The following is a 14584-nucleotide window of genomic DNA, read 5'->3' on the forward strand; positions in this document are numbered from 1 at the left end:
ATTTTGAAGAAGTCTCTCTTTTACACCTTTGGTAAACATACTCTTACTTGGACAATTTTGGGTAACTTTTAAATATCCTAGATAACTTCTTTTTTCCGGTATTTTTTTTCCTGTGGGGCTTAGGCACCATATTCTTACGCTATTTTGAAATATCAAAAAGATTTGTTTAACCACTGATTTTGGCAACTACAATCATTTCCTCGCTAGAACCTGTGAATGGGATTCACCCTTTAGTGAATCAGAATGGATTGAGCAGATTGATCTTGTCATAATCATGGATAAACTGACATAAAGCTTACTAGATGAGTTCTAGGGCTGATTACTACTTTTTTCAATCTCTTTATAACTTTATGGAAAACAATTTTCAGAATGCTGGAAGACCAAGAGACTACTCGAATCATTCCCTTTTAGTATAAATGACATGGCTGTGTGTGTACATATGAGTTGAATTATTCAGTGCTTTCATATTGGAGAAACCAGGAGAGAAGAAATTATGTATGTACATTTTCTTTTCTCTGTCAAAACAGTACAGAGTCTTTCAAACAATCTAGCAGGCCATACTTTGCCTGTTTGAAAGGATGGCTGGTCTTCTGGTTAAGAAATATATTTAAACAAAAACCCTCCGTACTACGTCATGCATTGCACTAGCCTTCACTGGTCAACAACGTATTCTTACTGATTTCACCATAGACTTTTCCTCCCTCTTTCTTGTAACTCCCCTATGGGACCGTGGTGCCTGGCTGGGCCACACTGAGATTGTCACACTCAGGGCCGACTGCAGGGAATAGGGCAGACAGTCCCCAAAACCAGTGGTTTATTCTATAATTAGATTCACCAAAACAGTAACAAAAGAGCTTCTGTAATACCACACTGGTTAACAAGAAGCCAGACATAGTCCATTTCAGGCATTCCAGCCTTTGGCTATCATCTAGACAACCAAGTCTAGTACAGTGGAAGGTCATTAAAACCCTGTTCACCATAAATCAAGTTTTTCCAGTCCCAAAGGATCAGACACAGTATTCCCCAGGTCAATGAATATTTCAGATCTTACCCAAATAACACGGTTACAGCTAATCCTTAGTAACTAAATCTAAGATTTTTTTAATAAGAGAAAAAGGAAAGAAGAGAGTTACAATGGTTACAAAGTCAATATACATGCAAATGACTTTTAATGTTCATAGATCAGAATCATAGCAGCAATGTATATCTGCTGGCTTGTAAAAGTCTCTGTGGAATCAGTTCAATGGGTTATAGTCCAACAGGCAATTCAGGTGTAGAGTCTGTTAGTTTTTCCGTGAGATTTCCAGGATAATCTGGGCAAGTGGAAACCTCTGTTGTATGTCTTTTTAAGCAGAGCTGAGCTGGCAGGATCAGGCTTCTCTTTTATAACTCTTCTAGCATGCTGACAAGCCGCCTCATAGAAATTGTCACAGCAGGGCCTTCCCTTGAGGAAGAACAGGCAACGCAGATTGCCTGTGGACTGTTGCTTTGAAACAAATCTTCTGTTTCCTATGCATACACAGGTAAACTAGTTACCGCATGTGAATGAGTGTAATTAACCGGTCCTTCATTATAACGTAGATAGTTAAACTGAAGACAATGTAGATAATATTATTTGTTTCCTGCAGTATGTTACATCTTTGATCTCAAGATTAATTGGACACAGTCACATACATAATTAAGGCAATTAAGACACGAAAATGAATTACCAGCTCATTCAGTTACATTGTTAAACTTCTAACAAGATATAGCAGGGGTGGCCAACCGGTGGCTCCGGAGCCACATGCGGCTCTTCAGAAGTTAATATGCAGCTCCTTGCATAGGCATCTACTCAGGGGCTGGAGCTACAGGCGCCAACTTTCCAGTGTGCTGGGCTGTGCTCACTGCTCAACCCCTGGCTCTGCCACAGGCCCTGCCCCCACTCCACCACGAAACAGCTGATCAGGAGGTGCGGGGAGGGAAGGGAAGCGCTGATTGGCGGGACTGCCGGTGGGTAGGAGGTGCAGGAACTGGGGCGGGGAAACTGATGGGGGGCTGCTGTTGTATTACTGTGGCTCTTTGGCAATGTACATTGGTAAATTCTGGCTTCTTCTCAGGCTCAGGTTGGCCACCCCTGAGATATAGGTAAACAGATAAATACACTTAGCATCTACCCTTGACTTCTATTACTAGAAATGAATGAGTTAATGATTGCTAGTCTAGTACATCTCTTTGAAATTCACATACACGTGAATTGTTTTGATACAAATGCCTCTTGTTAAATTGTTACGGATCATACAAAGGTTGGCTGGTCTGCCTGTGTAACACCCTATTTATGTCTTACTTTTTGTTTATTTTTAATGTGATAGTACCTAGGAACCCCAAACATAGACCAGGATTCCATTGTGCTAGGTGCTGTACAAACACAACATAACATTGTTTGTAAGTTACTTCGGGGCAGGGATCATGTCTTTTTGGTGTATTGTGAAGCACCTAGCAGACTTTCGGCTGCTGGGACAACTGGTATTATAAAATTTGTGTACTGCAAATGATATGTGCCCACGTGATGGTGTTCCAGCTTCACTTCGTCTCATTGGCTCATTTTCATCACTAATGTAACTCTGTTGGCTTCACTGGAGTTAGACTTAGGAGGAAATTGGGACATTGCTTCCAAGTTTTACACTTCTGTTGCATTAGTACAGAAGATCATTCACTGACTTGAGACCATAGAGTGTGATGGGCATTATGAAGTGACTTGTGGGCAAAATGGAAGCTTTAGATTGACATTTTTATTTTATGTTGCCTGAATCCTTTTCTCCTTACTCAAGCAAGTAAGTTTAATGGGACTGTTCATGTGAAGTTAATGGGACAATGTGTGACTGTAGTGAGCAAAATGTAGTCCTTTTCAATTTAGTTTAGATCCTTTGCATTTGTAATAGACTTCTTCTGTATATACAATTGTTCTGTACAGACTGGCACATTTGACTATTTGTGAAATTGGTATTACAGATGCTCCCCGGGTTATGCAAACCCGATTTACGGAAATCTGGACTTACAGAAAAAGTTCTGTACACTTTTTTTTTGCATAATTGTCAGAGATACGTGCCCAACTTACGCAAAATTCAATGTACGCAAGGTGTTCCGGGAGCTTCTGTACACAAAAAATACACGCAGACTGGAATGTTTAAACTTTGGTGCCTAAAGTTAATGCTACTACATGATCACTTCTGATAATTGGGTCACTTTTACTTAGACGACTAGACATGGATTTAGGTCTAGAATGTGTTTTGTCTTGCATCATTTTTTCAGTCAACTGAAAAATGTATGGTTTATGACAGGGTATTTTGACGGTGTAATAGCTGCTGCAGAATGTTAGTTTTGGAACTTTGCCTTAAAATGCAAATTTTGATAACAGGTTTTACACAAATTAGTGTGAGATAGATTGACTTGGAATTGAAGAGCTCAATCCTCTTAGGGCTGGTTTACACTACAGGGGAAAATTGATCTTAGATACGCAACTTCAGCTACGTGAATAACGTAGCTGAAGTTGAAGTATCTAAGATCGAATTACTCACCGTCCTCACGGCGCGGGATCGATGTCCGCGGCTCCCCCTGTCGATTCCACAACTCTGTTCGGGTTGATGGAGTTCCGGAATCAACATAAGTGCATTCGGGGATTGATATATCACGTCTAGATGAGACACGATATATCGATCCCCGAGCAATCGATTGCTATCCGCCGATATGGCGAGTAGTGAAGACGTAGCCTTAGTTGTGGCAACTTGTAATAGATTCCAAGGGCATTTCACTAGTCAAGGATTGCCAGCAAGTGCTTTGGCCACAGGCCTCTGAGCATACCTGGGCATGCCCTCTATGTCAGGGGCCTGGCAGTAGGTGGCGTAGAGCCTCCATTATTGACTCTGTGTCAGCCAAGGATTCCCTCACACCAGCAAATCCTCAGTTGCCCAGGTAGGGCAGCTTTAATTCCCCTTTGTGCTTTTGGAGAGACACAAAGTGGGTTTACCATGAGCCATGATCTGGTCCAAAGTGTCGGAGCCAGATCCTCAGCTAGTGAAAATTATCTTAATTCCATTGACTCCAGTGGAGCTATGACAAGCCTGTATGTATGCATCTCAGCCAAAATCTGGCCTGTTTTATTCATCAAGAGGAGTCAGACTATAATAAATATATGCAATATTACCAAAAAGACTTATCTTTGACTCTGTGATCCCGCTTTATGCCTGACCCCTTTCTGTATTATTGATACAACCGTTACCAGGGAACTGAACACAGAGGTAGAATCACATTATAAAACTTTGAACATCAACGAAATAGTTTAAAAAAAAAAAAAAAATTAGAGCAAGTTTGTCCCCTTCATCAAATCTGCTATTTGCACTTAAAATCTAATAGTTTGAATTGAGGACGCCACCTGATGATGTCTGGGGATTGTGAATCTTAAAACAATATATTTACAACTGGTTCATTAATGTTTATGAAAAAATATAAATCTGTAGAAAAGTAGAGTTCTAAACCAAAGTCTAATGCATATTTCCTAATCTGTTTTGTTTTATTTACCATAGGTTTATGGAGGAAAATAAAGGATGAGCTTGATTTGCGTTGGCTTCTCCTTTTTATTCTTTTCATTAGGATAAATAATTCTTAGCTAGGGGTAAAAATTTTGACTGACATCTGTCATAAATAGATAGCTAAGGGTTAATGTTTCTTTTACCTGTAAAGGGTTAACAAAGGGAACCAAAGACCTGACCAGAGGACCAATCAGGAAACTGGATTTTTCAAAGTCAGGGAGGGAATTTTTGGGGTCTGAGTCTTTTGTCTGTCTCTCATCTATGAGAAGGTTCTTTCTATCTTCTAATCTTCTGTTTCCAAATTGTAAGTACAGGTAGAAAAACAATATAGGCTTTTATGTTGTTTTGGTTGTATTTACATGTGTGTAGCTTGCTGGAATGTTTCAAATTGGATATCTTTTTGAATCAGACTGTTTATTCATATTTTTCTTATAAGCAATAGCCCTGTATTGTCATCTTGATATAGAGAATATTTTGATGTTTTTTTTCTTTCTTTTTTTTATATAAAGTTTTCTTTTTAAGACTTGTTTTTGATTTTTCTCTCTGGGTAGGCTAAGGAACGAAGGGAAGGGGAATTCTCTTTGTGTTAGATCTACGGAGGGTGAAGCTCTGCAGCACCAGAGAATTGGTGGGAGGGGGAAAAGAGATAGAATCATTTCTGTTTCCTTGTATTTGGGGTTTGTCTCTTTGTGGAATAGAGGAGACATGCTTCTTGGTATTGTGATGTAAAGAGATTGCATCAGTACTCTCAGGTTAGCCCAGAGAGGAAAGTCTGGGTGGGAGAGAGAGGGGGAAGGGAAGTGGGTTATTTCCCTTTGTTGTGAGACTCAGAGTCTCTGAGTCTTGGGGTCTCTCCAGGGAAGGTTTTGGGGAGACCAGAGGGAGCCAAAACCCTGGAATTTTTGGCTGGTGGCAGCGAGATCAAAGCTAAGCTGGAAATTAAGCTTAGAAGGGTTCATGCTAGGCACCCAGATTTCTGGATGCTAAGGTCCAGATTTGGGAGTTAGGGTTATGATAACATCTTTCACCTCTTCCTGCATTACTCAGTAATCAAATCCTTCCCCAGCATTTCCAGCTGACTCAAGATTTGCCATTGCATAAATTTCCCTCAGAATGCTTTATGGCTTGAAGATATACCTATTCCAACAAATTATTAAAATTATTTAACTCTAGCAAATGTATAAAATTCAGAGCCTAATAAGTGCATTGTCAACATAAAAGACAAACACTTTATTCTTTAGATGACTTTGCAGTTTTCTAACTCTGTGAGGGCCATCAATTATATGACAAATAAAAAATAATCTCCAATGAATCTATGTATTTATTATAATTGTGGAGTCTGGACCTATTCCCTTTAGCGCTACAGTATTTGAAAGATGACTGTTACCATTAACATCTGTTTCTTTTTGAAAACATGTACAAGTTTATGTAAAACCAAATCATTATTGGTAAGCCACAGACAATGTTAGTATTTGTGTTCACAAAGCAGGTAGATCCAGTAATATTTTAAATTTATTAATGCTTATCTGGTTAATTGATTTAGTCATCCCATCATCTGCTGCTTAATTAACTGTCCAGCAGCTTTCTGTAAATGTAGGCATGTTTTTGAATGGATGCTTTTTTCTTTTATATAAATGTTTCTCTCTATTCTGTTGGCATGGGTGTTCTAAATACCTGTTGTGACAGACCCAGACCAGTGGGGTACAGGAGTCTGGTAGAGGGGAAATATACTGGTCACTGGATGCATAGTTTTCTGTTCCCTGAGTGACCAGAGCACAGGCTGCACTAGAGTAATCAGGAACCTGCTAGAACCAATTAAGAAAGACAGGCTGATTAGATCACCTGCAGCCAATCAAGGCAGGCTAATCAGGGCACCTGGGTTTAAAAAGGAGCTCACTCCAGTCACGCGAGGAGGAGCCAGAGGAGAGGAAGTGCGTGTGAGGAGCTGAGTGCAAGAGGCACAAGGAGCTGAGAGTGAGAGGGTGTGCTGCTGGAGGACTAAGGAGTACAAGCGTTATCAGACACCAGGAGGAAGGTCCTGTAGTGAGGATAAAGAAGGTGTTCGGAGGAGGCCATGGGGAAGTAGCCCAGGGAGTTGTAATAGCTGCATGACAGCTACAAAAGGCACTATAGACAGCTGCAATCCACAGGCCCCTGGCCTGGAACCCGGAGTAGAGGGCAGGGCCGGGTTCCCCCTAAACCTCCCAACTCCTGATCAGACGCAGGAGATCCAGATTGTGGGGAAGATCACTGAGGTGAGCAGAATCTACCAATAAGCACAAGACTCACCAGCGTAGAGGAGGAACTTTGTCACACTGTATTGTCCTCTTCTCTTCAGCAGCTGAAGTACTGTAATCAGCAGATTGTGCTGCATAAGAGACTGGTGGTCCAAGAAATGACTTGCATAAATCACCACAAGCAAATTTAACTAATGGCAAATTGTTAACCACAGTCCAGGAGTGGTATTTTATTAACCAGAATGACACAGATGTAGTTAATTATTCTCACAATTATGGATATTGTTCCCTAAATCAACAAGTATTACTGTTGCCATAATAATTAATGGTTACCAAAAAGAACCTGTGATGCCAAAGTTACTATTTTTCCCCTGTTCATCTTATCAATATACCATCATAGAGACAATATATTAAAGGTGAATATGAAACTAATAATACCACATGTGTAAAATCATGTCATTTGAAATTATACTTGGCCTGCAAAGTGAATTCTGATGATTTCCTGGAGAAAAGATTCTTCTTTGCAGGGTAGAAGGACTTTTTAACTGTCAGGAACTTAAATATTAAGGTCATGTAGTACTACTCTGAGGTAACTGTAAATGTTGACTTTTTAATGGCAGCCACTGTATTTAACACTGATTTTTGCCTTACGTAAATTTTTACAATTTGGAAAGGATTTCATTCAATTCCTACTATTTAAGAGAAAAACTTTCTAAGCTGGTAGTCTTAGAAATGGATATAAACTTTAATGGGAAAAAAATCTAACCCTGGTCCATACCGTTTTTCTGGATGCTGTTGCTTCCTCATTTCTCTACATTATAATCCTATGTAAAAAAAATCAACCAACCAAGTGAAAACTTTGGGTCAAATCCTGCAATTCCTACTCAGTTTGTATTCTAGCAAAATTTCATAAAAGACACGTACTTGTCTAGTAAATTCCAAAGGATGGTTATTAAAAACACTCCTATAGTAAAAATAAATTGATTATGTTGCATGATATTTTATATGACTTTTACATAAGAATGTAGGGGGAATTTAACTACCCTCAGTCATTAAATTTACCATTGTATTTTCTCACTTAAAGTTTAATTAATATCACAAATACTATGATTACAGCAAAGTAAAATATCCATATTTTATGCCAACTACTATAAATACTTAGGTTGAAATTATGCCAAGAGACTGAAGTGGCCTATACTTGCTGATATTGCCAAATTCTTAGGGTATGTCTGCACTACAAATGAACACCCTCAGATGGCCATGTCCATGGTCTTAGGCTTGCGGGGCTTGGGCTATCGGGCTGTAAAATTGCAGTGTACATGTTTGGGCTCAGACTGGAGCACAAGCCCTGGGAGTGAGAGTCTCAGAGTCTGGGCTCCAGACCGAGCCCCGAAGTCTACACTTCAGTTTTACTGCCCTGCAGCCCAAGTCAGCTGACATGTGCCAACTGTGGGTGTTTAACTGCAGTGCAGACATACCTTTCAAAGGCCTCGTCTACACCTAAAAATTAGATTGACCCAGCTACTTTGTTTTGGGCTGTGAAAAATTTCACTCCGAGTGCCATAGCGTAGTCTACCTGACGTCCAGTATACATGGCTTGGTTGATAGAAGAATTCTTAGTCCAGTTCTGACTTATAGAAAAAGAGTATACTCATTTTATTTAATTTGAACAGAAAGTAAAAACCACAGACCATATATTTTAGTTCATGTTATTGTGACAAAAAATGTTTCCTTGTCTTTGAGATTTGTAATGTAGTATCTCTGTTTTCTCTCCCTTTCTCTTCTTTGGCAGGATGACAAGGATTTGGTTCATGAGTTTGTTGTGGCTGAAGGCCTGACTTGCTTGATAAAAGTGGGAGCTGAGGCAGACCAGAACTATCAGAACTACATCTTAAGAGGTACAGTAAGTGAACTCAGAAGCTGTGGTTCCTGCAGTGAATCTTACTGACAAATCTGCTCCAACCTACTACATCAAGGATTCAAACATGTTTGAATAATTTGCAGTGGTTAGCTATTCATAATGGGTCTCCCAGTGAGTGAGTTAGTGAGTTTTTATATATTGTGGAAGAGTTACTTTTAAAGCAGTGGAATAGATTACATCATCAGTCCAATGTGACATTCTCATAAGCAAACTAGAGAAATATGGTCTAGATGAATTTACTATAAGGGGAGTACACAACTGGCTGAAAGACCATACTCAAATAGTAGTTATCAATGGTTTTCTGTCAAACTGGGAGGGTGTATTTAGTGAGGATCTCAGAGGGGTCTGCTGTGGATCTGGTATTATTCATTAATTTTCATTAATGACTTGGATAATGGAGTGGAGAGAATGCTTATAAAATTTGCAGATGACATCAATTTTAACAAGATGAAATTCAGTAAAGACAAATGCAAAGTGCTTCCCCATAGAAAGGAAAAATCAAATGTACAACAACAAAATTGGGAATAACTGGGTGGGCAGTAGCAGGGCCGGTGCAAGGATATTTTGCGCCCTAGGCGAAACTTCCATCTTGCGCCCCCCCGCCCCCCCCGCCAAAAATCACATACATTATACACAATACATGGTCACAGAGTAACATTATAATTTAGAATTTGTTTCCACGCTTTAAGTTTAGCAAATTTAGAAACAAGTTCCTCCAAGTCAATGCTGTGAGCAATGTATTTTAGTGAAAGGGTAGATAGCCCAACAAGTCTTTGTTGCAACATTGATGTTCGCGTGTATGTTTTTATCAACTTGAGCTTCGAGAAGCTTCGCTCACCACTGGCCACAGAAACTGGGAGAGTCAAGAGGATGTGAAGAGCAATAACTGGTGTGGGACACTATCTGTCAGCTGGGGGTCAGGGTTGTAGGGAGGATGGGGTCAGGGGTTTCCAGCTCAGAGGGACTGGGCTCGGAGCTGGGTCAGGGCTGTGGGGGGATGGGTCAGGGGTTTCCAGCTCAGAGGGTGTCATAAACAGATAGCTAAGGGTTAATGTCTCTTTCACCTGTAAAGGGTTAACAAACAGGGAACTAAACCCTGACCAGAGGACAATCGGAGACAAAATACTTTCAACCCTGTGTGGAGGGAAGTTTTGGGTGTGGGGTCCTTTGTTCTGTGTGTGGTCTTTTCTCGGGGGTATGAGAGGGACCAGACATTACTACAGGCTCTCTAAAGTTCTGTTCAAATAGTAAGTAGAACAGGCAATTAGGCTTTTTAATTGTTTGTTTTACTCTGTTTGCACAGTGGATCTGGCTGGTTAACTTTTATATGTGTAGTTGCTGGGAATATTTTGATTTGTATTGGTACTGGAGGAAGGGTTTCTTCTTTGTCTGTAAACTATAGGACTCTGTAATATTTACATTTTGAAGTTACAGAGATAATTCTTTACTTTTTCCTTTCTTTATTAAAAGATTTTTTTAGAGAACCTGATTGATCTTTCCTTGTTTCCTTGTTTTATCCAGGAGAGTGGGTGTAAACACGAGGACTGGTGGGGAGAGGAGAGGGGAGAGAGAGGCTAATTCTCTCTGTGCCAGGAATACTGTCTCTCTCAGGGAAAGTCTGGGGGGAGGGGAATTTATTTCTCCTTGTTTTAAGAATCCAAGGGATTTGGGTTTCTGGGTTCCCAGGAAGGTTGGGAGGTCAGAGTGCCCCAAAACACTGTATTTTGGGTGGTGGCAGGCGATCAGATCTAAGCTGGTAATTAAGTTTAGAGGTTTCGTGCAGGTACCCAAATTTTGGACGCTAAGGTTCAGATTTGGAAATATACTTATGACAGAGGGACTGGGCTCAGAGCTGGGGGTCAGGCTTTGGGGGGATGGGGTCGGGGGTTCCAGCTCACAGGGACTGGGCTCAGAGCTGGGGGTCAGGGCTGTGGAGGGATGGGGTCGGGTTTCCAGCTCAGAGGGACTGTGCTCGGAGCTGGGGGTCAGGGCTATGGGGGGATGGGTAGGGGTGCCTGGGGCACTGGGGCAGCTCAGCTCTGCAGGCTGCTGTTCTCTCCAGCCATCCAGGCACAAGGGGAGCAGGAACAGGGACCAGCCAAGGACCAAGGGGCAGGAGCACAGGCACCTGAGGCCAAGCTGTGGGGAAGTACTGCTTACCTTGCCCAACGCATGAGCATCGGGGTCCTCTTTCTTCCTCCACTCCACCCGACCACTGCTGAGGCTCTTTTCTTCTCCATGCCCCTCGCTGGGGCTGACGTGGAGGCTGAGCCAGGGGGCAGCCCCTGCTTTCCTCCAGAAGCCCTGGTGTCGCGCTGCCCTCACAGGGCTCCTGCCACGTGCCCTAAGCAGAACTGCGCAGCTCTGCCCAGCCGCCGGCGCCCTCAGCGGCAACGAGAAAAATGGCATAGGCTGGAGCCCCTGCTCTGGGAGGGAGAGGGATTCTGAGCCTCTGCTTGCAGCCCAAGGATTCCCCTGGGTCAGCGCGCCGCCGGCAGCCTGAACCTCTGGGCTGCCGTGGCGGCGCCCTGACCCAGGGGACGCCCTGGGCTGCCTGTTGCCATGACGGCACCCTGACCCAGGGGACACCCTGGGCTGCTGGCTGCCACTGCCACCGGCAGCTCAGACTCCCTCTGTGTCCTAGCAGCAGCGGCTGCTCAACCATTTAAAAAAAAATTGGGGGGTGCCGCTTTTTGGCACCCCCAAATCTTGGTGCCCTAGGCAACCGCCTAGTCCACCTAAATGGTTGCACCGGCCCTGGGCAGTAGTACTACTGAAAAAGATCTGTGGGTTACAGTGGATCACAAATGGAATATGAGTCAACAATAGGATACAGTCATGAAAATGACTACTACCATTCTGGCTGTATTAACAGTAGAGGAAGTACTCGCCTCACATTGGTCAGCACTGCTAAGGCCTCAGCTGGAGTACTGTGTCAAGTTCTGAGTGCACACTTTAGAAAAGATGTGGACATATTGAAGAGAGTCCAGAGGAGAGCAACAAAAATGATAAAAGGTTTAGAAACGCTGACCTGTCAGGAACGGTCAAAAAAACGGGGCATGATTAGTCTTGAGAAAAGAAGATTGAGGGGGGATCTGTTAACAATCTTCAAATATGTAAAGAGATGTTATAAAAAGGATAGTGATGAGTTGTTCTCCATCCCCACTGAAGGAGGAACAAGAAACAATGGGCTTAATCTGCAGCAAGGGAGATTCACATTAGATATTAGGAAAAAGCTCTGGACTAGGCTTCCAAGAGAGGTTGTGGAATCTCAATCTCTGGCATTTTTTTAAAACAGGTTGGACAAACACCTGTCAGGAATGATCTAGGTTTACTTGGTTCTTCCTCAGCAGAGGGGACTGGACCTGATGACTTCTCAAGGTCCCTTCTTTCATTACATTTCTATGACTCTATGATCAGGCAGTGTTAAAGGGGAAATGAACATATCACTGACTGCGAGAGCTGGAAAATTTAAACATTACAAGGTGCATTCTCTTCTCTCCTCCCTTGTCAATCCCTATGACTATGTTACTAAGCCCTATTAAAAAACTTCTGCAATTGCACACACAATTTTATAGGATGTTTTTGAAAATTTGGCCTAATGAGTTGAAAACCTTCATAGATCTGTATGTGGGGGAGAGAGGGGAGAACTATATCATTCACAGCATCAATTTAAAAATCACCCTATCTCAGAAGCAGCAGTGGTTTTCATTTAACAAGAACGCCCAGGTTTCAAGCAGTGGCAATTGCTCTGGGCTGTGTTTGGTCCTCTTTAGCCACCAAACAAGGGTTCCAGCCAATTGCAGCTGCTTCTTGCCTCCTTCTCAGGGCCCGGGGTAGGTGGGAGAGTGTTCATATAAGAGGACCTGTGCAATCCTGATGGCTTCGCCAGCAACAGCCCCTCTTGGTAAACAGGGGGACTCAAGAAGAATGCATGTTTGGCAGATGCTCCATTTAAATACTCCCATGCAGCTCTTTTTATAAGAGTCTCTACAGTTATCAGCCAGGTTCATTTGCCTTCCATAAAACCCTCAACAGAAAAACAAACCACACACTGAGGAGCCAAATGCAAATTAAATACATAAATAGACAGAAAGATGACTTAAGAGCTAGGTATTCTAGATCTATATTATTTAAAATAGTACATTTAAGTTGAAAGTATCCCTTTAAATCAGACTCGAAGACAGGACCAATGCAGACAACAACGTGTTAAAAACAAACTGCCTGTTTCTTCAGCAGTAATGGTATAATAACTATACTTGTTATTGGGAAGGCCCTGAGATAATATACAGCGAAGCAAGACAAGCTCACAGAAAAATAATACATGAACACTAAATAAGATCCTTTCTTTACAGCTCTGAGGAAAAGTTATACAGAAGCAATTAGCCAGAACAACACTAAGGAAAAAAAATAGAAAAGAAAATAAGAAAACAAATACAGTGGGGAAAAAAAATCTGATCCTCAGCTGGTGTTAGTTGGTGGAACACCATCTACTGGCATGGAGCTTCACTAATAAACACTATCTGACAATCTGGCCCTCTGTCTCTAGAGATTTTACAGAGAGTAAGTGTTTCGGATATAGGAAATATCCAAGAGAATTTGCAAAACAAATTAGAAACAATGGATTTCCTGTAGGATTACAGTGAATCTTCCTTCCTTGAGCATAGTAATTCCATACAGTGGTGCTAAGATTTCAGAGTAATAATCTATTAGTATTAGGCGAGTCAGCTTTCTAATGCCTGCAATTGGCATTGTCTGTGTGATGTGGCCTCATCTATGTGAGCTTGCAGCATGCTGTCTGTGCCTCATCCTTATTGGAATGTCATTGACATTCACAGGTTGAATGACTAGCAGTAACACATCCATCCACATCATCTTCTTTTCAACAATAAATTATGTATTTGTGTATTCCCAGAAAGACATCCTAATGCCATCAGATTTAGGAGGGTTAAAATGCTCACATTCTTGGTGTGCATCTAGGGTGACCAGATGTCCCAATTTTATAGGGACAGTCCTGATTTTTGGTTCTTTTTCTTATATGGACTCCTATTCCCCCTGTCCCCCATCTCGATTTTTCACATTTGCTGTCTGGCACCCTATGTGCATCTTCTATACTTTCATGTGGGAAAGCTGTATGTGTTATAGGCCTGATTCAAAGCAAAACAAAGTCCATGAAAGTTTTTCCATTGATTTAGATGGGCTTTGTTTGGATTAGACCCATGATACTGATGTTCACAGAATGTGTATATGAAGCTTGCTTTTCAGCGATTGTACCAAGAAAATTGGTATACAACCCTTTGCCTTATTATCAACAGGTGACTTTCTGGACAGGTTAAAAAAACTAAATAAAGTACCATTGTATGTAAATGTGGATGAAAATCTTGGCCATTAAGTATTTATAGGGCTATGACCCATAAAAGCACATCTTAAAGTAGAGTTGATTTTAAGAGATTTTAATGTTTTGCTGATGGATCAAACTGCAGTGTCTCTCTCCTCCCCCCACCCCCTACAGTATATATCCCTTCCTCTGTAAATGTAGTGAGGAAAAAAAATATGTTTTAGCATTTTCTTATATCTGTGTTTTGTTTAGAAATTGAATTTAAGTCCTGACTGACTTTCAGACTGCTTGAAGTCCATTATTATTTCAAGCCTTTGTCAGCTGTTTTCAGTTCCAGGAACCAGTGTGTGCTTTCTGTATGTGCAGTGGGATAAAGATAGGCTTGGAAGTACAGTGTATCCAACCCTATCCAAAAATATGAGGAGGCTATTGAGAAGAAACATTAAGTATACGTCATGTGAGAATAATATTTTTTCTGATTTATTATTTTTGGATGACTGTAGGAAATGGTTTAAGGTTTTTC

At 41.5% G+C, this 14584-nt stretch overlaps 1 protein-coding gene across 10 annotated transcripts in view; it reads left to right on the plus strand.

Annotated features, from left to right (window-relative positions):
- The window catches only part of FHOD3 (formin homology 2 domain containing 3), a 1052879-nt gene that overhangs the window by 376470 nt on the left and 661825 nt on the right, over positions 1-14584 (plus strand). For all 10 annotated transcript variants that reach the window (XM_075062615.1, XM_075062616.1, XM_075062618.1 and 7 more), the window contains exon 5: positions 8595-8700. In XM_075062615.1, coding sequence (XP_074918716.1) covers positions 8595-8700 — 106 coding nt within the window. The remainder of the gene's footprint in view (positions 1-8594; positions 8701-14584) is intronic.

Source organism: Chelonoidis abingdonii, chromosome 2 (assembly GCF_003597395.2).
Source record: "Chelonoidis abingdonii isolate Lonesome George chromosome 2, CheloAbing_2.0, whole genome shotgun sequence".
Lineage (NCBI taxonomy): Eukaryota > Metazoa > Chordata > Testudines > Testudinidae > Chelonoidis > Chelonoidis abingdonii.